Consider the following 22,849-nt stretch of genomic DNA (forward strand, 5'->3'; position numbering starts at 1 on the left):
AAACTTGTTATTATATCAATAAACAAATATGTAAAATTGTCGGAAAACATTAACGTTGTGATTAATTATATTTAGCAATTCACTTTTGAAATCGACATGGACTAAATTGATCTGATTTTTTACCATTTAGTTCTAATTAGCTAGCTTGAGTTGAGTTAATTAATGGTTCAGTATTTAACAGTTAGATATAATTATAATTTTTAAAATGGTAAATTGCACTAGTAGTCACCCAACTATTAGTAAATTTTTTTTAGTCACTCAACTATTCAATTTTATCTTTTTAGTCACCAATTGGCATAATGGTGGCAATTTTTAAAATTGGCATAATAGTAACTTTAACTCATAACGTTTACACATTGTGTAATCCGATCTTCATTTTGTAGTTTTGTTTTTCTTTATGACATTGAGGGTCGATTTTAAAAATAAAACAAATTTACAACAGTCAATTTTACAATAAATTCAATTGTTACAACATAAAGAGAACCGAATGTATTTGAAAATTCTTAATGAAGAATGGGGCAAATTCCTTGATCAAGATCAGTGGTGAATTCAGGAGGATTGGCAAGGATCTCGGCTCCCCTAAAATGAATTTTTTTTCTATTTAGGTCCGTTTATAGTTTATAAAATTTTAAATTAATAACGGTAAAATTGCACATTGACTCCCCAAAAATAATAAAAATTTGATTTAATCTTTTAAAAATTATAAAGATATAAGTTATTAAAATGATAAAATTATATTTTTACGATCGTAAAAATATACAATTTAATTCCAATCCCCACAAAAATTTTCTCACTCCGCCCTTGACCAAGTCTATAACTATTTTTATATTATATGAATGGTCATAATTTGCTATGAGCAAATCTCATCTCAAAGTCAGCCATTCTCATAATAATTTTGCTTCATATATATATGTGAAGTCGCGTAAGTGTAAACAACACACAGAAACTGAAATTATAGTTGCATGCCCCCATTGCCATGATTGTGCCTTAGCCTTGCCTTATAATTCATAATTTAGATAGGATGGCAATGGGGCGGGTCGGATTTTTACGTTCCTCGACTTTCACCTAAAGTACTACTCATATATAGAGGCGAAACTAAATTTTTTTTACGGGGTCGTGATTAAGTTATATATTTTTATGAAAGTTAAAACGGAATTTCACTCTTATACTTGTTTATATCTTTATAGTTTTTAAAAGGACTAAATTGTAATTCTGGCATCTTGGAGACCAAACTGTAATTTTATCATATGTTAACTTAAAATTTTATGAATTTTGAGAGCATTAAAGCGACAATTTCCCATTTTAAGGAGGCATGGGTCCTGCCAGCTCCCCTCCCTTCGCCCCTACTCATATATCTCGAAAACTCCTAGATTTAATATTAATATAATGTATAAGGGTAAATTAGTGGTTATCCTAATATAAGGTGGGTTTTCTCTAAATCCGACCCGATCCAATCACTTATTAATAAAATACCTGCCCCAAATCCGATTTAATATATATATGTGAACTTATCAGCTTTGATCAGATTGAAACACGTCAACTATTGATTTTTTTTATCTTAAAGTTCTCAGAGATTAAGTTTCAATTATTTAAGATTTTAATTCTAAATATATATATATATTTAAGATTCGTCTTTATAACAATATTTCATTATAACAGTTAAATTTATCACTCAATTATGAAGAGTTATATTTTATTTTTACCTTTTTATAATAACTTTTTATATATAAGGGTAAACTACATTAGAGGTCATCCAATTATGAAAAGTTACAAAATAGTCACTCAATCATTTAATTTTATCTCTTTCGGTTACTAGCTATAGCTAATGTAAAAATGGAAACTCCTAAAATTAAAGCTAGTTGGGCGATAATTTTTTTTACTAATAATTAAATTACCAATTTGTAACTTTTTCATAATTAAGTGACCAATAAAAAAATCCATAGTCAAATGAAGAAAAAAAAATTGAAGCATATCCAAAATCACCCATAAACACACCCCTTCATTGGCTTATGGGTTACTTCATAGGCTTATGATGTTTGAGACAAGCATAACATTATCACCAAATTTTATAGTTATATATATAATTTAGTTTAATTATGATTTTAGTCCTTCTATTATATATTTATATAAATTGGTCCTTTTAATTTTATAAATTTATTAAAGTGATGATGCGGATTTATTTATTTTGACTTGTTAATGATGTTATAAAAATAAAGAGATTAAGTAATGTCAAATTAAAGAGGTTAAATCTTTAGCTTAACATAATAGAGGGACTAAATTAGTAAATTTAAGTATTTTAACTTTTTTTTTTAGAAAACAACAAGAATGAAAAATAATGTATTATTGATTATTGATTAAAAATACCAAATAAGAAAATGATTATAAATTTTAATCATTGGATTAACTAGTTTTTTAATCATTATTTGTGTCTAATTGGTTTTATATACAAACTAGGGTTTTATCCGGTACGATATACGGGTTGATTGTACGTGTATAAATTAATATGTATTTAATAATTTTAAAAAAATTAAATAAAGTTTTAAATGGCAATTTTATTTAAATAAATTAAAATAGAAAATATATTTAATTTGACATTTCTCATGTCCGTTTTACCGTCTGTGTTTTAATATATAGTATTTTATTATATGATTATATAAGGTTAAACAAAATTTAAGATATAAACTATTTAGAGCATAATTAACAATAATAAGATTAATTTTAAATTTTTTAAAAAAAACATTAATCTTATTATAGGTTCTTATCATAGCTGCTCTTTTTGATATAATGCCTAGAACTACCCATAGCCCCACCCCAACCCTTAAATAGGAGGATAATGCACTTCAACACGCTCAAACCCACGTCCTCCTGCATTGGCAACAATACTGATGCCAATCGAACTAATACTCAATCGACAACAAAAAAAAATCTTATAAATTATAATATATGTATAATAATTAAATTATTTTTAATATAATATAAAAGGGTAAACTATAATTTGGTAGCAATTATGGTTTCTTAGCACTCACGTCTTCCATTAGGGTCACTTAGATTCAATAATTTCTCACAAAAATTCAGCATAATTTTATTCATATAATCACAATTATTATTTAGTAATTATAACCAAGTTTGAAAAGAATTTATCACACTGGAAAAAAATATTTTTTTAAATAATAATAATTTTGTTAAAGATAATTATTTTTTTAAAAAATAAAAATATTTTTTAAGTGAATGGTTATTTCAATTGGAGTTAATTATTAGAAATAAACGAATCCGAAAAAGAAAAATAGTAAAGAAGATAAATAAACCCGAATGAAAAACCGATAAAACAAGAAACAAAAACCCAACCGCAAATGAAGAGCCTAATTCGCTGGCCAAAACCGAACATGCAAGAAGAAGAAAAGCTCACAGAGTAACCACCCGATGCCTGTAAAGAGAGAAAAAGAAACTCCGGCATCTCTGATGATCTCCAACAACCCGTCGTCTGTTCCGTACGAGCCGATAATTTTTTTAAATTGAATATGTTTTTATTATTAGTTTTCTCATATTTTATAAGTGTTTTTGGATAATTTTTCCAATTAAATTAATGTTTGAAAAATTGGTAATATAGATTAAACAATATATATTTAAAAATATTTTTTTTATATTTTTCATTCATTTATATCCATTTTTAATTTATTGTAAGCTATTTTCCCCTATTTATAAATGATAAAAATATTATTAATTTATATTAAATTAAGCATATTTAAACTGTAAATTCTAAATAAAGGTTAAAATATACCATAAGTCCCTACACGCTTAGTAAGTTTAAAATTTGATCCTATACTTTTATTTCTAAGAATTTAGTCCCTTTGCTTTTCAAATTTCAAAATGCAGATCCAACTGTTAACACTATTGAAATTAATTTGTTAGATTTATAGTGGGTTTGGATGAGCGATTGGGTGCGGTGCGTTTAGCTTACTTTTTGTCTCATGCTACAGTATCACTACAGTATCTAATCTCATCGCTACCGCTGTTTTTACACTAACTGCAGGTAAAAGCACCGCCCATCCAAACTCACTTTTAGTATGGGTTTGGATGGGCGGTGCGTTTAGCTTACTTTTTATCTCACGTTACAGTATATGATCTCACTATCACCACTATTTTTGCACTAACCGCAGGTAAACACACCACACATCCAAACCCTACAACATTTTTTAGTTACATTGCTATCAAATGAAGTTTTTTTTTATTCCAAAATGTCGCACTAACAAATTTAACCAAAAAAAGTAACAATGTTAATAATTGGACTTGAATTTGAAATCTAAAAAATAAATAAATTAAATTCTAAAAAATAAAAGTATATAGACTAAATTTAAAATTTATGAAGAATTCAGGGACATATAACATATTTTAACCTTAAATAAATATAGAAAAAAATTTAAATATAAAGGGCTCAACGTTAGCTTCTAAAGTTTATTTAAGGCCCCACATTTCAATTTTCAAAGAACTTGCTAATTATGGATATTTTTAGTTGCTCTTTTGCTTTCGGCCATGGCTTTTTGGACCGTTTCGCTCGGTTAACTTGTTTATTTCTTTTTACGTTTTAGTCTCTTAACTATTTAAAAGTTTTTGTTTAAGTCATTGCGTTATTAAAGTTTTTTTTTAAGTCCAGCTAACGAGCTCTAAGCGATAGTTTGACGATCGTTATAATGAAACAATACCCATCAATAAGGAGCATAAGAATATACCTTAAATCCAATTCGATATGACAATCAGTGCCGAGGTATCAGAAGAAATTTGTTTGGATTTCGGTTAGTAGATTTGTGACGTTCAAAACTATTTTATATATAAAAAAAAGTTGAACTGTGAAAGAAAAAGGGAAATGAAAGCTTTCAATTGGTACAAGTGGTGCGAACAGAGAAAGCTATACAATAATAATTTTAACAATCCAGTGACTTAAATAAAAATTTTCGAATAATTCTTTAAAATTAAGTGACCAAATTATAAATTTTAACCTTTTTATCTTTATGATCTTTTTTTAAGGCAATTTTTTATTTAAATAATTAGTCATAAATTTATAATTTTATTTAGACCAGTTTTTTTTTATATTTTAATTATTTTTCCCACCGAGCCTGAAACAACACTACATGAACCATTATTGTTCTTTTACTTGAAGGGCTTACGCTACATGCAATCATCATCTCTTCTATTATATATATATATATATGGTTAAAATATATTATAAGTCCTTGTACTCTTCATATATATAAAATTTGGTCCTTTAACTTTTAAATTTAAAAATGCGAGTCTAATTGTTGACACAGTTAAAATTCTTCTATTAAATTTAGATTCATTGTAATGACAATTTTTTTTTTGTTACGTGGTTATTGAGTGAGTATTTCTTTTTGTTATAATTAATGTCGATAATGGCAGTAGGAATGATCGCATAGCAATAAAAAAGAAAAATAAGAACACACAGATTTGACGTGAAAATTCGTTATCGGGAAAACCACGGGTAGATGAGAAGAAATTCATTATGTTGAAAAACACAAAATACAAGAGGAGTTCAACTATATCTATTTAAGGGTTGAACAACCCTGTTATAATCAACTTGTACGGCATGGTCTGTACCTCGATCCTTCGCCCCTACAGATCTTCTTATTTTGTCTTTCTGTTTTATTTCTTTAACAAGTAACGAGATTTGAATCACACAAATCTAACACTTTTAATTCAAAATATCACGCAAGTAAACTTAATAGAAAGATTTTAACGGCGTTAACAATTAGACTTGAAATTTAAAATCTGAAAAAGTTGGAACAAATTATTATAATAAAAGTAGAGGGACTAAATTTTAAATATGAGAAAAATATAGGGACTCAAACCAAAATTCAATAGTAATCGAACTAAAATCAAACCAAACATTAAAATAAAAATTGATCTGGATAGAAGTCACTATTAACACTGTTCAATTTATTGGTATGATACTTTGAAATAATCTTGACAGTGTTAACGGTTTCAACCCGAATTTTAAAATTTGAAAAGTAAAAGGACTAAATTCAAAAAATTACAAAGAGTTCAAGGACTTTCAACATATTTTTAAGAAAATCAATGGGCTGTTCATCTTTCTTTTTTATTCTTTTTTCCCGCGCTTTTAAATAAATTTTCTTTTTGATTTTTGTGTTCTTTTTCATTTTTTTCATTTAAATTTTCTTTTGTTTTCAAATCCACCACCGTCTCCGGCTTCAAATCTGAATATAGTCAAAAATTAATTCTTCTCTTTTGTTGCTTTATTTTTTTTTTCTTTTTCAAAAAATATCAGATTCTCTCTCACTTTCTTTTTCTCCAAACAGGTTCTTAGTGTTTACACAAATTCACAATAACCCAAATATCTTTTTTCTTTTTCATGATCTAACCCACAATTGAATCCCTCCCAATTCATTCTAATTTTTCATCTTTCAAACAAAAAAAAAATGGATCCAATCGGACCCAAATCAATGTTCACCCGAAGCAGAAGCTGCAACAGCACCACCAGCAGCATTAACAGCAACAACAATGGCGGCAGCCATAGAAGCAAGCTTTCAAGAACCTTTCACAAGGTAATCAACTTCAGAAACAGCGATAATAAACATGGGATGGGAGCTTGTGTTTTCCCATCACAACACAAGTTCGAGTGTTATAATCCAAACCCAGACGCCAAATTTAAACATAAGGCCATATTAGAAGCTTTATTAGCTAAGATCTTCGCTAGTGTTACTTCAATCAAAGCTGCTTACGCTGAACTTCAAATGGCACAAAACCCATACAACAATGATGCAATTCAAGCTGCTGATGAAGCCATTGTTGAACAACTCAGAGCATTATCAGAGCTAAAACGTAAGTTCTTAAAAAAAGAACTCGATCTTTCACCTCAAGTTACTTTAATGTTAGCTGAAATTCAAGAACAACAAAGCTTGATGCGTACTTATGAAATAACGATCAAGAAATTAGAATCTGATGTTGAAACAAAAGATTCAATGATCGTTTCATTTCATAAACAGTTCAAAGATTGTGTTGAAATCAACAAATCTTTGGAAAAGAAATTAAACGCTAGTGGTCCTTTATATGTTTTTGATAATCTCAAGCTTTCGAGGTTGAATGTTAGTCATTTTATTGAAGTTTTACATAAAGCTTTGAGATCTGTTCGTAGTTTTGAGAAATTGATGGTGAAAGAAATGGAATTAGCTAATTGGGATCTTAATGAAGCTGCTAAAGCAATTGAACCCAAAGCTCTTTTCATTAAAGAAAGCCATAGGTGCTTTGCTTTTGAATCCTTTCTGTGTAAAACAATGTTACAGAGCTTTAATCTCTTCGATTATGGGGTTAACAAAGAGTTGAATCCGAAAAAACCCGACCCGGAACAATGTTTTATTGAATTCAAGAGGCTAAAATCGGTAAACCCGAGATCGATTTTAGCTTTAAACCCGAATTCACTTTTGGGGAAATTCATTAGAGCCAAGTATTTCGATTTGGTTCATGCTAAAATGGAGTGTTCCTTCTTTGGGAATTTGAATCAGAGGAAAATTGTTACGTCGGGTGGGTTTCCGGATTCGGGTTTTTTCACGGCGTTTGCCGAGATGGCGAAACGGTTTTGGATGTTACACCGGTTGGGTTTATCGATGGTTGAACCGGTTTCGGTCTTTGAAGTGAAGAGGAATTGCCGGTTCTCGGAGGTTTATATGGAGAACGTGAGTGAAGAATCGTTGTTTTCCGGCGAAATCAACGACGGAAACGTTGATATCAGGGTGATTTTCACGGTGGTTCCCGGGTTCAAGATCGGAAAAACGGTGATACAAAGCCAAGTTTACTTGTCGCCGGTGATTACTCCTCCGGTGAGTCGTTGATCTTTTCCCTTTTTTATATAATTATTATTGGATGAAAACATGTTAAATGCCAAGGCGTTATTATCCACACGCGCGTTTCTTACACGCTCCACCTAAGGGAGGTGGTTGGGAGGGGCTGGTTGCTATTTTCAAGTGGGGTTTTGATGTTTTCTTTTAAAAACTTCTTTTAGTTTCCACTTGAGAGCGGCGCGTGTGGTAGCGCGTGGTTAGTAGCATACAAGGTGCAGCTAGGATATTAGGGACTAGGTTTTTATTTTTTAAAGAAAATTTTATGTAATGAAAAAAAATCTGTTAATATATATTATATAATAATACAATAAAAAGATAAATCTGGTAATTTGTATATTCTTTAGTGTAATTTCATATTATTTGAGTTATATTTATGTTTAAAGCTTTATTATATATGTACATTTTGGTCTATTAATTATTCATGTAATATAATATATATTTGTATTTGTATTTTTTTTAGTTATATTGTTTTTTTAATAATTTCGTTACAGATTTTTAATCATATCTGCTCTTTTTGACACAATATCTAGAAGTACTTATAGCCCCTTCCCAATCCATAAATAAGAGGATAATGCGCTTCAATGCACTTAAAGTCTTGAACCTACGTTTTTTTGCATTGACAGTAATACCCTCTATTGTTTATAACTTTATAAAAAGGAATTATATATATTTTTAATTATTTTAGTTATATTTTGGATTAAACTAAGTAATCCAACTATTCTCTAAATAGGTCAAATTATGATTTTGGTCTTTCTATTATTCTCTAATTTGAGGTTTAGTCCACGCACTAATTTTACCCAATTTGATATTATACTTTTATAATATCATTAATTAGTTCAAATAGTTAATTCTGATAACTATACTAGTTAAGGTCGAGGCACTAAAACCTTGAGTGTCACCAGAGGCGAAGTCAAGAAGTTTTTTAGGAAGGGTCGAGATTAAGTTATATATTTTTATTACAGTTAATGCAATTTCACTCTTACATTGGCTTATATTTTTATGGTTTTCAAAAGGATTAAATCGAACTTCTAGCATTTTGGGAGCCAAATTATAACTTTACAATATATAAACTTAGGATTTTATAAATTTTGGGATTAAAAAAATAATTTCTCATTTTAGTGCCCTTTGCCCCTAAGTGTCACAATGCTTATTTACACATTTGTGGGTTATGTGTTTAGATTTTATTCTGGTTTTAAGTCCCTATGTGTGAGTCCAAATATATATCAATTATCAACCCCACCTTTATGCATTGTAATAGTATGATTCCGGTTGTAATGAATGGATTGCTGTAATTGTCATTATGTTTGTGTTGATTTTGATTGTAGTTATATATATATTACTTGTAAATTGTACCTTAAAAGTAAGTAAAAAATCTAATTATGTCAAATTAAATCATAAATATTAAACCCTAAATTCGAGCTCGTAACTTATTTGAATTTAATTCGAAAATAAGAATTTGAAATATCAAGCCTTATGTCCTTGGTTTAAGGGCTAGTTAGAGAAGGAGATAAAAAAAAATGAAGGGTTAAAATGAGAAAGAAAGAAAGAAAGATGGGCTAATTACACAATTCTACCAAAAAAGTTTGACCTGTTGCAAAAATGAAGTGCTGCATTTGAATACACAAAGGAAAAAGCTTCAGTAAACATTTGTTCATGCATGTGATTTGCAAGTGTTAGTTAATATGTTTCTATCGAGTCATAATTTTCTCCGCGGCTGTATCTCGATGACGCTTTCCAACGGACAGTATCGGAAAATCTAGATTCACTTCTTCTAGACTGGCCCCGGAATTTTGTATAAAGGAAACAGAGGGTATTTCAAAGGGAGATATCTGATTCAGTATCTGTGAAGGATCCCGGGTCCGAAGCATCCGCAAGGGCTTCGAGCATGTTTATGACCTCAGCCGGATCGTCTAAATAATATTTGGCTTTGCTAGGTTTCTGGCCGACCGTGCAGGCGAAAACGGATGTATTGGAGGATAGGATGCCACTGGAAATCGCACTGCTAATGATCTCGAACATCTCCTCGTCGGATCTGTCGTCGCCGATGCAGAGAACAAAATCTGCTTGCTTTCCGCTCTCGGCCATGGTTGTGAAGACCTTTTCGGCGACCACACCTTTACTGACTCCCTAAAAGCAAACATCAAAACGCTGATTAACTGATGTACGAAACCAATGTTGTTAAGTCATGAGTAGCAAACCATATAACCGCCCGAAGTTAAGTAGATACCTGTGGCTTTACATCAATGATAAACTGGCCGCTTTTTACGGTCACTGGCTCATTAGCTAATACGCTCTCAAGATGGTCTAACATCTCCTTGGCTTGGCTAGACCCGAAACTCGGGTCTGCATCTCGATGGTGCCAAACCAAGGCACTCTCCTTGGTTTCGATAGATGAGCCATCAGTGGCCTCGGTATACAATCTCATAACAGGTTCAGCTATTTGCTTCCACCTGAATTCACTATTTGGTCCACAAACTTCCCATTTATCGTCACTAGACCACCTGTAACTCCGACAACTCCGATGTAAGAACCATTTTAACAAGGAGCGGAAAAGCGAAAACGGGTAAAACATCGTACCTCATGAAATATCCGTGTTCGGCTGCAATCCCGAGTTTCTTACATGGAGAAAACCACTTGTCTAAACTTTCTTTTCCTCTTCCACTTACGACAAAGACTGTATTCTTGGTATCACCCAAGAGTCTGTTCACGATCGAGATTACCTCTGCATTTGGGGTCTTATTATGCGATGTTTGAGGCATTACCGTTCCATCATAGTCTAATAATATAGCCCGATTTTTGGACCTTACATACACGGATTCTATGTGATCAATAGACAACTTTCTGAAGTTAGAGTCGAGTGCTACAACTCTAAACCCGAAGCTCAAACCGATTCCCCAGCATCGTCTTCTAAAATGATCTTTACACGTCCTTTCCATATCTTGAAAGAAACTACGAGACCAAAACGCTACATCATGTGAACTAACGTACCTATAATGCTTCTCGTGTTGTAACTGCGTCTCAGCATCAGCCATCGAGATTGCCTTGTTCATTGCCTCAGCAGTTGCTTCGCAATTCCATGGATTAACCCGAATTGCACCACTAAGTGAAGGAGAACAACCTATAAACTCCGATACCACTAGCATACTCTTCTTAGGCCCATTTGATTCGGAAGAAGACGCAGATTCAGAAACTCCCTGTCGGCACGCGATATACTCATAAGGAGTAAGATTCATCCCGTCCCTCACCGCTGTTACCACGACACACTCAGCTATAGTATAGTATGCAACCCTTTCGGTTAATGATATTGGCCTATCGATAAACACAATCGGTTCATAACCCGGTTTTCCGAACATCTCGTTTATTCTTTTACAACTTGCTTGTATTTCAGCTTGTGTATCCTCGAGATCTTTCCCTCGTCCCCTAGCCGGGTTCGTGATTTGAACAAGTACGGCTCTTCCTTGCCATTTCGGGTGTTGTTTCAACATCTGTTCCATAGCCAAAAGCTTCAAATTGACACCTTTAAACACATCCATATCATCAACACCGAGCAATACAGTTTTACCATCAAACTTTTGTTTGAACTCATGAATTCTCGATTCTTTATCTGCAACTCTCAAAGCAGATTCAATCTGTTCCATATGAACACCAACAGGCATAATCTTTATCCCGATCGTTCTACCGTAATACTCTAATCCGATATAACCCCGTTTCGATTGATACTCTAAACCTAACATTCGACTACAGCAAGATAGAAAATGTCTAGCGTAATCAAAAGTATGAAAACCGATAAGATCCGAATTCAACAGCGCCTTTAGAATCTCTTCCCTTACCGGCGATGTTCGATAAATCTCCGACGAAGGGAACGGACTATGTAAGAAAAACCCCATTCTCAATCGATTAAACCGTCTCCGTAAAAACGTAGGCAACACCATCAAATGATAATCATGAATCCAAATATAATCATCTTCTGGGTTTATAACCTCAATAACCCTTTGTGAAAATATCTTATTCGCTGCAACATATGCTTCCCACAACGACCGATCGAATCGACCGCCGTGATTAGCCGAATAAGGTAACATATAATGGAACAATGACCATAGATGTTGCTTACAAAACCCATGATAAAACTTATTGAAAATCTCCGGCGGCAAAAACGCCGGCACACACTTGAAATTTTCCAACAAAACCGATGAAACCTCGTCTTGTTCGTTGATATCGACATCGATTTTCAACGAGCCCACATATAAAACCTCCATTTCTTCGGGTAAACCATCTTTTAATTGTAATAACAATGAATAATCATCCCAATTAAAACTCCATCCTTTATTATCCGGTCCCCGTTTAGCTTTAACCGGTAACTGATTCGCTACGATTATAATTCGATCTTGATTTACCGATGAATGTACATCAGAGTTTACACTATTAGCTTGATCATCGTCGAGTTCGGAAACTACACCAGGAACCGTCATTACCCGGGTCAACCGTTTCCTTTCACGAACCGGACCCATTACCGGAAAATTACCGGAAGCTAGATCCAAGAGATTAGTATATGATCTTGACATCATCTTGAATCCCTTTTTTATAATTATAACCCTTAACAAGAATCAATAAGAAATATCTTCAACGCTTCGATGACTTTCGATTCTGTTCCAATAAGTACTCTATTAATTCGACATGATCTGCATTGATATTGAAGATTCGAAATAAACCCATCAATAAAATAGATCTAAAATTGTGAAAAAAACTGAAAATTAAAGGTACCCAAATGAATATTATATCAAAATTCAATAAAAAAAAACTGAATATGAATCAAAATTATTGAAACATTACCTTCAAAGCAACGGGTTTTGTCTTTAATGGGAACCATTTGAATCGAGTTCAATTATTAGAAAAATTTTGGAAATTTCTATGAGCCACATTTACAATTTCTCTTTTTTTTTAATCAAAAGGTTTAATATAACATTTAGTATCTGAACTTTACACTTTTTTCTAATTTGGTACAAACTTTTTTTTAGCCCAATTTGGTACCTGAACTTGACATTTTTTTGTAATTTGGTATCAAAACTTTTTTGGGGCCTAATTTGGTACCTAAACTTTTTCTTTTAGGTTCAATTTGGTACCTAAATTTATTAAATGTTATACAAATTACACAAAATACTAATGGTGTTAAAATTTTTTTTGTTATGTTATAGAAATATTGTTAGTACTTAACGGATTAATATTAAATAAAAAAATTTTAAATTCCAAATTAAAAGAAATTAATTTTTTTCAATTAATAAAATAAATAAATAAAGCTAAAAGTAATTTAACATATAAAATACAAAAAAATCATGTTATTTGTTACATGTCAATTATACAATGATTATTTTTACTACCTCATAAGATACTATTTTTAGTATATTGGAGTAATTTATAAAACATTTGACAAGTACCAAATCGAACAAAAACAATAGGTACCAAATTAGGAAAAATAGTCAAGTTCAGGTATCAAATTGAAACCCCCAAAAGATTAAGTACCAACTTAAAAAAAGTGTCAAGTTTAGGTACCAAATTAGGGAAAAAATATGAAATTTGGGCACCAAATTGGACCAGAAAAAAGTTTAGGTACCAAATTAGGAAAAAGCGTCAAGTTTAGTTACCAAATATTATATTAAACCTTATATAAAAAAAGCTTTTTTGGAAATTTCTGTGAGCCACATTTACAAATTGATGCTCCATTTCTGAAAAAAAAAATACGCTATGGTGGCGCCAGTTAATTTTAGCCGTTCGATGTTTAGACAAGTTGATCTTAGCGGTTCATTAAACATTATATAATTCTTTTTACAAAAGAAAATTTCCTTGTTTTTATTTTTTGTTTTAATGAAAATCTTTCAATCTAAAATTTGATAAAATAATTAATGGATTGTATAATTTTTACCATGACAATTAGGTCCATCTTGGTATCTGTAATTCTTTTTATCTGTTTTAATATTCAAAGTTTGAGTCTAACCCAATTCAACCGGTGCATATTTATACAATTTAAGAATTGATTATTTTATATTATTAGTCCCTATACTTTGATAAGCTTTGAGATTTAGTCCTCTTGCTTAAAAAATTAAAAATTCAATCCTCGTGCTTTTTTTTTTATTATTTAAAAACCTCAATCTAATTATTAAAACTTCATATATCAAATTACACATCGAACCATATATAAATTTATTCATCCCAACTTCAAATCTACTCGTGGATTAACCCTTTGTGGGTGAAATAGTTAATTTCCAATTATGTAAAAAAACAGTTTAACGAGGTAAAAGTACTATGGAAGTCATTGTATTAAAAGTCAGATTGTTTTTTATCCTATCTACTCAAAAAAAAAAGGTAAATTAGTCTATATATATTAAATTAAAGAGCAAACTAGTTATTTTGTTAAAAATTTTATCCATTTCTAGTTAAAAATTGGTCCATTTACATCAACATGAGGTACATGTGACACGTCACTGTCTAGTTATTTCGTCAGTCACATCAGTTTTAACAGTACAAATGGATGAGTTTTTTAGTAGAAATGACCAATTTTCTCTTTAATCTAATATACCGGAATTAGTTTATTTATTTTTTAGTAGAAGGAGCAAAATATAATTCGACTCTTAGTATAAAGACCTCCATGATACTTTTATCGATTAATGACTTGAATTTTGTATTATTACATGTTTTGTAACCTTAAATAACTCAAATAGTTTAGAACATGGTAGTTGTCCCCAAAAGAATTCAAGGGTTGGTCGAATCAAATCAGGTTTAAGTTTAAATTTAAGTTTAATTTTAAAAATAAAAATAAAAATATGGATGATCTCAAATGATTTATTTTATTATTTAAAAAAATAAAATATTTTATTTAAATTTAATTATAAATATATATACATGTATATATAAATTTAATAAAAAATATTATTATAAATATACTGAAATTAATTTGCACCAGTTCAAATATCATTATATGCATATTTTACTTTAAAAGATTATTATAAATGTATGGAAGCGACAATATTTTTTCTCCAGGGTAAACTACAATTAATGTCACTAAATTATTAGTAAATTTATATTTCGGTTATTCAACTTCAAAAAGTTACAAAATAGTTATTGAATTATTCAAAAATTTTCATTTAAATTATTAAATTATTTGGAATTTTTTATTTAAGTTACTCAATTGTTAAGTTTCTTTTTTCTTTTCTAAAGTTCGATTAATGAAATCCAAGCAATGATTTTACGATTAGTATGGTAGATCAGTATCCATCAACGAACAGACGAATATACCTTAGACCCTCGTCATTCTAGCTATCAATGTTAGAGATCGAAAAAAAAATTCGGTTCATAAAGTCTATAAATTTATCGACGAAAACGTAAGCGAGCTCGGTTTTTTTTATAATATCATCCCTACTGTGTGGAGTCCAACCAAGCAGACAGCAGTCTTTTACATTTCCAACTTGGCAAAATAAAGGTTTGATTTTTATTTTTTATTTCTAGAGAAATCTTTTTAAGAATTTTTTTTTAAAAGCTCAATAAACTCGAAACCAATCCTCCATTTGAAAAAGAAAGAAAGTGAAAAATGGCTGGTTACAGAGCAGAAGATGACTATGATTACCTTTTCAAAGTAGTATTAATCGGTGATTCAGGTGTGGGAAAATCCAATTTACTCTCAAGATTCACTAGGAACGAGTTCAGCTTAGAATCCAAATCCACCATTGGTGTTGAGTTCGCAACTCGTAGCTTAAATGTTGATGGCAAAGTCATCAAAGCTCAGATTTGGGATACTGCTGGTCAAGAAAGGTATTATTTTTTATATACCCTTTCTCTCCCTTTCCTTGTTTCTTGATCTGGGTATTTTTAGTTCTTTGCTGATTTTTCAAAAAAAAAAAAGGAAAAATTTTCTTGTTATTTTTCATGTTTTGTAGCTTTTTTTGATTGAGGGAGAGTTTGATTTGATCCAATAATGGGATCTAAATTGTGGGATTTTTAGATTTATTAAGGTTTTTGAGCTGCATGTGTCTTATATATATATATATATAACAAATTAGTTATTTAGATTTAGGAGTTAGGGTTTTTGAATAGCTTGAACATAGATTTAAGCAGGGACGAAGTAAGAAAATTGCTTTAGGGGGTTAGAGATAGGGGGCCAAAGTGCAATTTTACCATTATACTAACATGTAATTTCATAAAAATTTAAGGGGCTAAATGTAAAATCTACCATTTTTGTGGATTTAATAGAATATTTGATGTTTTCTTACAGACTTGTAATGAGTTGTGTGTGTTCTTTTGTAATTGTTAATGCTTTCCATTTAATATGTGCTTTCTATTTCATGTTTAGAGCTAAATGCCCTATGATATAATTTAGGTTACTTATAACGTTACAGTTTTACGAGTTTTCTTACTTGCATGCTTCGTTGTTTTTGTCATTGTGTAATCACAAGGAGATTTGGTGCTAAATTGCTGAATGATAATTTAGGTTACTTGTGTGAGTTCTATAACGATATGGTTTTACGAGAATCCCGATGAACTTCACCAATTGTGTCTCTATAAGTGCATAAAATTGCTAGTCCAGTGTTTAGCATCAAATCTCGTTCAGTATTTCAGGTTGTCGCAGGGAACTTGTAGCTATGGTTCGGTTTAATTTGTTACTGGAAGAAATGGCTTGAACAAGTAAATAGATGTTAAGTTGTTGGAATATTTTACTCATTGTGTGTTTTGACAGTTCGGAGTGTTACGGGAAATGAGTTTCGATTCAGTAAATTGTTTTGCTCTTTTATTCTTGCATACCGGAGAAGTCAGTACTTACGGTTTTTCTTTTGCACTATAGCATATTACAGGGCTGAGTTATAGTCCGGGTTTGGTTCTTCGTTTACCAGTGTGGACTTAACAATAATTTTGGTAGTTTTAGCGTATGAAAATGAAAATATTTCAATACGAAAGGCCCCTGGGTTAAAAGCACTTCTGCTAAGCCCCTTTATGGCTGTGCGACTAGCTGTAATGTTAGAGCTTGCGACCATGGTACCGTGCTTTGTCTTTCCGTAAACCTTTACTAACTTAGCTTCCACATCATTCTAAATGACCAAGTCTAGTCATCACCATTGTTTCCCGTGCAAGTCACCCCGTTTCCATCTTCTATTCGGTTATATATCCAAAATTTTTCAACACCCCCCCGGAATGGCTGAGTGATTCCTCTGTTTGGTTTCTGCTGTAGCTTTGTCCGACTCCAGGGCACGTATGTGGTACTTATCTAATGTTGATGTTACCAGTGTCGTTGTCTGGCTTGGGTTTGGTTGCCCTGGTTTAATAGCATGTAATGCTACTATGTTTTAGGGACGATGGCTAATGGAGCGACTCGAGTTAGAAATAAAATTTGTTTTGATTCTATGCTTCTTATGCTTCTTTTTATGTTATTTTCTGAAGTTCTCTTTTCATGCCAATAGGTACCGAGCCATAACAAGTGCTTATTACCGAGGAGCCGTTGGTGCACTCCTCGTGTACGACGTTACCCGTCATTCCACATTCGAGAACGTTGAGAGGTGGTTAAGAGAGTTAAGGGATCACACAGATCCCAACATCGTAGTCATGCTCATCGGTAACAAATCAGATCTTCGTCACCTCGTGGCCGTCCCAACTGAAGACGGGAAGTCTTTCGCTGAGAAAGAGTCTCTCTACTTCATGGAAACTTCCGCTCTCGAAGCTACAAATGTAGAGAACGCATTTGCCGAAGTTCTTACTCAAATCTACCATATCGTAAGCAAAAAAGCCATGGAGACAGCTGACGAAGGGACTGCATCAACCGTTCCTTCCAAAGGCGAGAAAATCGATGTTGGTAAAGACATCTCCGCAATGAAGAAAGGGGGTTGTTGCTCAAGCTAAGAAAATGACATAAACCCGAACATCCAATTGTTTAACGACGCAGCTGGGGGTTGTTCTGCTGTGTCGGTTTTGTAGAATCTTCTCGAAAAGGCGCCTAACAGTAGGAATTTCGGGTGAGATCGGTTCGGTTTACATCCAAATTTTTTTTCCAGGGAATTATATTGTTGAATTTAGATAGGTGAATTGGGCTATCAATGATGTTTGTAGTGTTTATGTTAGTTTAGGACATGCTTTTACCTTTTTATGAATGTTACAAAGGACAATTGTGGTGTTTAAAACTTAAAATCTTTCAAGCAATGAACACCTTTTGATTGTTGTGGGCATGCCATAAGTCCCTGTACCTTTTTGTAAATTTATCATTATGTCATAAGTCCTTGTACTTTTTGTAAATTTATTTTTATGCCATAAATTTTTGTATTTTTTGTAAATTTGTCCTTTATTTTTTAGATTTTAAAATTTAAGTCCAATTATTAAAATTATTTTTATAAATTCAGATTTATTAAAACATCATTTTCTTAGTTGTATATTTTTTTAATTTTAAAATGTCATACCAATAATTTAATAAAAAAATTAACAATATTAACAATAGGGATTAAATTCTTAAAAACAAAAGTACAGAGATGGAATTTCAAAATTTTTGAATTTTTTGAGTCCACATTAATCATAGAAGTTAGGCAATTTTTCTTAATTTGTTATTATTTAAAAATTATATTTTTTTATAATTTTTTTTAAAGTAATGACAGTGGTACAATAAGTAATATATCATTATAAGGACCAAAATTAGAAAAAGTTAAGTTACATGATTAAATTAGAAAAAAAATTGTAAAGTTTAGGAATTAATTGTTGACATATCCTTTATGTTTATTAATTGTTAAAACACTGATTTTGTGGTAAGCTCGAAATATGGAAGGGTATGGGGAGAGGTATAAGGGTAGAAAAATGAGTTTAGGTAAAAATAAATAAACTTGATTAAAATGTGGGCTAAGCTTGGGCTTTAACATTCAAAGCCCGAGCTTGGCTTATTCTATACATTTTTATTTTATTTTTATATATTATGTAATTTATAGTAAATAAATTAAATATATAATAATACTATGTAAATTTTGAAAAAAAATTAATTTATTTAAATTTAAAATTTTAGTAAAAGAAAAATCATATAAATATTAGATGTTAAATTAAAAATGATATGAGCACCTTAAAATAGGTTTCGATTAATCATTTATAAATATAGCTGGGTTTGGGAAAAATTTTAGATTGGGTGTATTAATATCATACGTAAGCGACTGAAAATGGGTCTACACTATGAATAGATAGAATATATAATTTTCAAATGACTATGTAAGCAACGCTCCATTGTCGTCCAGTGGTTAGGATATCTGGCTTTCACCCAGGAGACCCGGGTTCAATTCCCGGCAATGGAAATTAATTTTGTCAACATTGTCCCTGAACTTTGCAAGTTTTTTCAATTTAATCTCTAAATTCTTTTTGGTCCATATTTAGTTCCTGAATTTGGAATTTTTTTTCCAATTTACTCCCTAAAATTTTTCCCTCATTTGTCTTTAAACTTTGGCAACTTCTCCCAATTTTAATCCGTGAACTTTGCAAGTTTTTTCAATGTAATCCCTAGACTTCTTTGGTCCACATTAAATCCCTAATTTTGACAATTTTTTCCAACTTAGTTCGTGATGACATAACACTTTAAGATTATGCCATGTCAACACATTTTTTTATCCACATTTAATCTCTGAACTTGACAACTTTTAAACTTTTTTTTGTACACATTAGTCCCTACACTTGATAACTTATCCCAGCTTTGGTCATCATCACCTAAATTTTTTCATAGGAAATTTTTAACAAAATATTTTTAGGAAACTATCTTAAGAATAGCTTCAAGGAATCCTAGTCGCAATATCTAGAGCACTAACCGGTACCATGCGCCTCATCGGTGAGGTCGTAACTTTACGGCGTACAAAGCTTACCAAATTACTAGAACAACTTCGATTTGAAAAGAAATGTTTCGACTGAAATGCGAAAAGATCGTTGGAAGCCGATGGCTAGTTTCAAACTGGGTCTTTTCCTTACATCTCCATCAACATCAACAAGCATAGATAGAGAAAGCCATTTTCCAAATGCTATATCAAAATGTAATTAAACCAAAAGAAGAAAAAAAAAAAAGTAGTTACGACCGTAGAGTTAGTCATAAATCTCTTCGAGAAAACGAGAACCGAGACAACAGAAACTAGCAAAAGGCCGAGTACCCAAAACTCGAAACAAACTCAACTTAGCTCGTAACTACTACTCTTAAACTCCGATGTTTTGCGACTTGTTAAGGATGACACCTTCGTATTTGACTTGGAACCATTTCATGGCATCTTCCTTTGTAACTCTGTGCTGAATGCCAACACGTGACTTGCACCTGCGACGACGACCTACACGGTATCCAGCTCGTTCGAGAACAACATAGAAATCCATACCGTAGATACCAGTTGAAGGATCATACCTGGAAAGAAAACACTTGTAAATTTATGCTTTTATAGAGTTAAATAACATCAAATACTGAATGTAATTACGATGAATCCACTAAAACATCCTTCGTATTAACTCGGTTATGGCAATTATAGAATGGATATCCAAAAGATTTGTCTCATTCTTAGTGGTTCTGCAACCGATGTATACCATAGGTAAAGGAAGATTAATCCTAATACCAATATGAACAAGCAAACCCGAAAGTCAAGGAAAACATTGTAGAATACAAACAGTAAAAGTACCATGGAAGCTCTTGTAATAGGAGTTAGATTGTATTTTGCCCTTTCTACTAAAAAAAAAGCAAATTAATCCCTATATGTTAGATCAAAGAGCAAATTGATTATTTTGTTAAGAATTTTATCTAATTCTACTGTTAAAAACTGATCCTTGTACATCAGCATAAAGTACCCATGGCTTGTCACATTACACTTTTTGGTTATTCCGTCAGCTATGCCAGTTTTTAACAGTATAAATAAATGAAATTTTTAACAAAAGGAACCAATTTGCCCTTTAATTTAACATATAATGACTAATTTTCTAATTTTTTTAGTAGAGGGGGTAAAATGCAATCTAATTCCTAGTATAGAGCCTCCATGGTACTTTTACCAAATACAAACAAGCGCATTGCCATTTGAGTGGTTATTATGGTAAAGTTCCCAAGAAAGTTAACGACCTAAAGCTATCAAAGAATCCTAACATGGTTCTACCATCATCCAAAATGCATCAAAGAATCCCAACATATAAAACATTGATTAAAATACATCAAAATTTGATATAAACTCACTTGATGCCAAGATCAATGTGTTCTTGGATACCGAATCCGAAGCAGCCAGTATCGCTAAAGTTCCTCCTTAAAAGCTCGTATTCCTTAACCTTCAAACCACTCTCGAGAAGTTGCATTGCCTTCTCTCCCCTCACCGTAACGTAGCAAGCAATTTTCTCATTACGCCTAATTCCGAAAGATCTCACGGTATATCTCGCTGCTCACAACGACCCACATTTTTTTTTCATTAACAAAATCCGGATAAAAAAAATCAAAGTATCCCTATACTTTGACAAAAATTTAAATTTAAATCATCTTACTCTTTTCAATTCATTGATGCCATTAATATTTTTCATCAAAATTTCCATCTAATAACATATGATACATCATATATATATCAACTTGGCATGGCTTTGAAAATTTGCCAACTTAACCTATGATTGAATTAGGACTTTTAAATCAATAAAAGTAGCAAAGATTTGATTTTCTTAAAAAAAGAACTTTTTAAGTACAGGGATTAAATCTCAAACTTCACTAAAGTACAGGGATTAATGGTATATTTTGACAAAAAAAACCCTAAAAGACGGCATTGGATTGAGAAATTTACCCTTAGAGAAAACAGGGGTTTGACCACTGAGTTGTTCCAAGACCTAAACAAAAGCAAAAATAGGGTTAATTCCTATTGAATTAAAAGATTGTTTTTTTTGGGGGGGGGATGAAATTATTTTTTGGGCACCTTGGCGGCGCGTGTGAGACGATCGCCACTTTCGCCGACGGAGATATTGAGGACGAGCTTTTGAACTTTGATTTCCCTCATTGGGTTCGACAATTTCTTCTCTGATGCCTTCCATAATTAGCCAATTTTTTTAAAAATTAACAAAATGTTAATGGAGATTGTGGGTTAACATAAACAGCAATTAGATTGAGATAAATTGAAATAGAGAGAGAAGGTACCATGGCGACTTGAAAGACTTGGAGAGCAGCTGAGACAGATCTAACAAATTAATATACTGAAATTTACTTTTTAGGATTAGGGTTTTTAGGGTTCATATACGAGTGTCAACTGCGAAGTGATACCCTTTTGAGGGTGGGTAACGAGGTAAAGAATTTAATAATTATAAATTGTTTTGATTAATTGAATTAATTTAATCATTTTTTTTCTTAGTAGGAACCGATCGAAGTATAAATCTAAAACAAGATTTTGAATCGATTGACTTACGAGTCAGTATAAATCGATTAAAATTGTTGAATATATTTATTTTTTATCATTAAAAACTGATCGATTGGATCGTAAACTAATAGATCTGAAACAATACATTGGACTGATTTACCTATAAAAAATCAAATAAATCGATCAAATTGATAAATCCGTTATCTAATTAATTAGTTCAGCCATTGGTCCGGTTCTAAAAAATTTGGTTAAAATTTAGTGTAAACCAAATCATGTTGAGCGATTTTTGATTTTTTTAAATTATTCTTACTGAAAACATTTGGCATAGCGTCGGTAGAATTTTTAGACTTCACATACAATTTAGGAGATTGACAAGTCTCTTATAAAGTATAATAAAAACTAAAGATCAAATTATAGTAAAAGCAAGAGGCTAGAAATGATTAAATTATAGAGAAAGTCTAAATCCACCAAAATAATACATAATACAAGGACCTTAGATAGAATTTGACCATTTTTTTTAAGAAGAAAAATCTTTTAGCATAAGAAAGGAGGTCGAAAATAGAGTTGTAAATAAAGGTAAAAGTATAATGAAAACCTCGTACGAAGATCAGATCCGATTGTATTTTTAACAGTAAAAATATATGA

At 31.4% G+C, this 22,849-nt stretch overlaps 4 protein-coding genes and 1 non-coding gene across 5 annotated transcripts; 3 read left to right on the top strand and 2 right to left on the bottom strand.

The window, feature by feature from the left end:
* The first annotated feature begins 6,214 nt into the window (after window positions 1–6,214).
* Window positions 6,215–8,262, top strand: LOC121218684 (protein GRAVITROPIC IN THE LIGHT 1). The gene is made up of 2 exons (XM_041096281.1): window positions 6,215–7,847; window positions 8,030–8,262. Exons 1-2 carry the CDS (start codon window positions 6,450–6,452, stop codon window positions 8,096–8,098), a joined length of 1,467 nt encoding a protein of 488 aa, XP_040952215.1. The 5' UTR covers window positions 6,215–6,449; the 3' UTR covers window positions 8,099–8,262.
* Window positions 8,263–9,375: 1,113 nt separating this feature from the next.
* LOC121218685 (probable alpha,alpha-trehalose-phosphate synthase [UDP-forming] 7) lies at window positions 9,376–12,775 on the bottom strand. The gene is made up of 4 exons (XM_041096282.1): window positions 12,699–12,775; window positions 10,446–12,547; window positions 10,096–10,369; window positions 9,376–9,995 (listed from the first exon to the last, which is right to left on the bottom strand). Exons 2-4 carry the CDS (start codon window positions 12,431–12,433, stop codon window positions 9,684–9,686), a joined length of 2,574 nt encoding a protein of 857 aa, XP_040952216.1. The 5' UTR covers window positions 12,434–12,547; window positions 12,699–12,775; the 3' UTR covers window positions 9,376–9,683.
* A 2,471-nt stretch (window positions 12,776–15,246) lies between these two features.
* Window positions 15,247–18,067, top strand: LOC107960237 (ras-related protein RABA1c). Its single transcript, XM_016896536.2, has 2 exons — window positions 15,247–15,668; window positions 17,309–18,067. The coding sequence occupies exons 1-2, from the start codon at window positions 15,448–15,450 to the stop codon at window positions 17,742–17,744; spliced, it is 657 nt and encodes a 218-aa protein (XP_016752025.2). The 5' UTR covers window positions 15,247–15,447; the 3' UTR covers window positions 17,745–18,067.
* Window positions 18,068–19,093: 1,026 nt separating this feature from the next.
* On the top strand, window positions 19,094–19,165 carry TRNAE-UUC (transfer RNA glutamic acid (anticodon UUC)). Its single transcript has one exon. It is a non-coding gene; the product is annotated as a tRNA-Glu (tRNA).
* A 634-nt stretch (window positions 19,166–19,799) lies between these two features.
* On the bottom strand, window positions 19,800–22,617 carry LOC121218686 (60S ribosomal protein L11). Its single transcript, XM_041096283.1, has 5 exons — window positions 21,988–22,617; window positions 21,770–21,877; window positions 21,641–21,683; window positions 21,055–21,250; window positions 19,800–20,244 (listed from the first exon to the last, which is right to left on the bottom strand). The coding sequence occupies exons 1-5, from the start codon at window positions 21,988–21,990 to the stop codon at window positions 20,046–20,048; spliced, it is 549 nt and encodes a 182-aa protein (XP_040952217.1). The 5' UTR covers window positions 21,991–22,617; the 3' UTR covers window positions 19,800–20,045.
* Window positions 22,618–22,849: the final 232 nt, after the last annotated feature.

This window comes from Gossypium hirsutum, chromosome D06, assembly GCF_007990345.1.
Source record: "Gossypium hirsutum isolate 1008001.06 chromosome D06, Gossypium_hirsutum_v2.1, whole genome shotgun sequence".
NCBI classification, from domain to species: domain Eukaryota; kingdom Viridiplantae; phylum Streptophyta; class Magnoliopsida; order Malvales; family Malvaceae; genus Gossypium; species Gossypium hirsutum.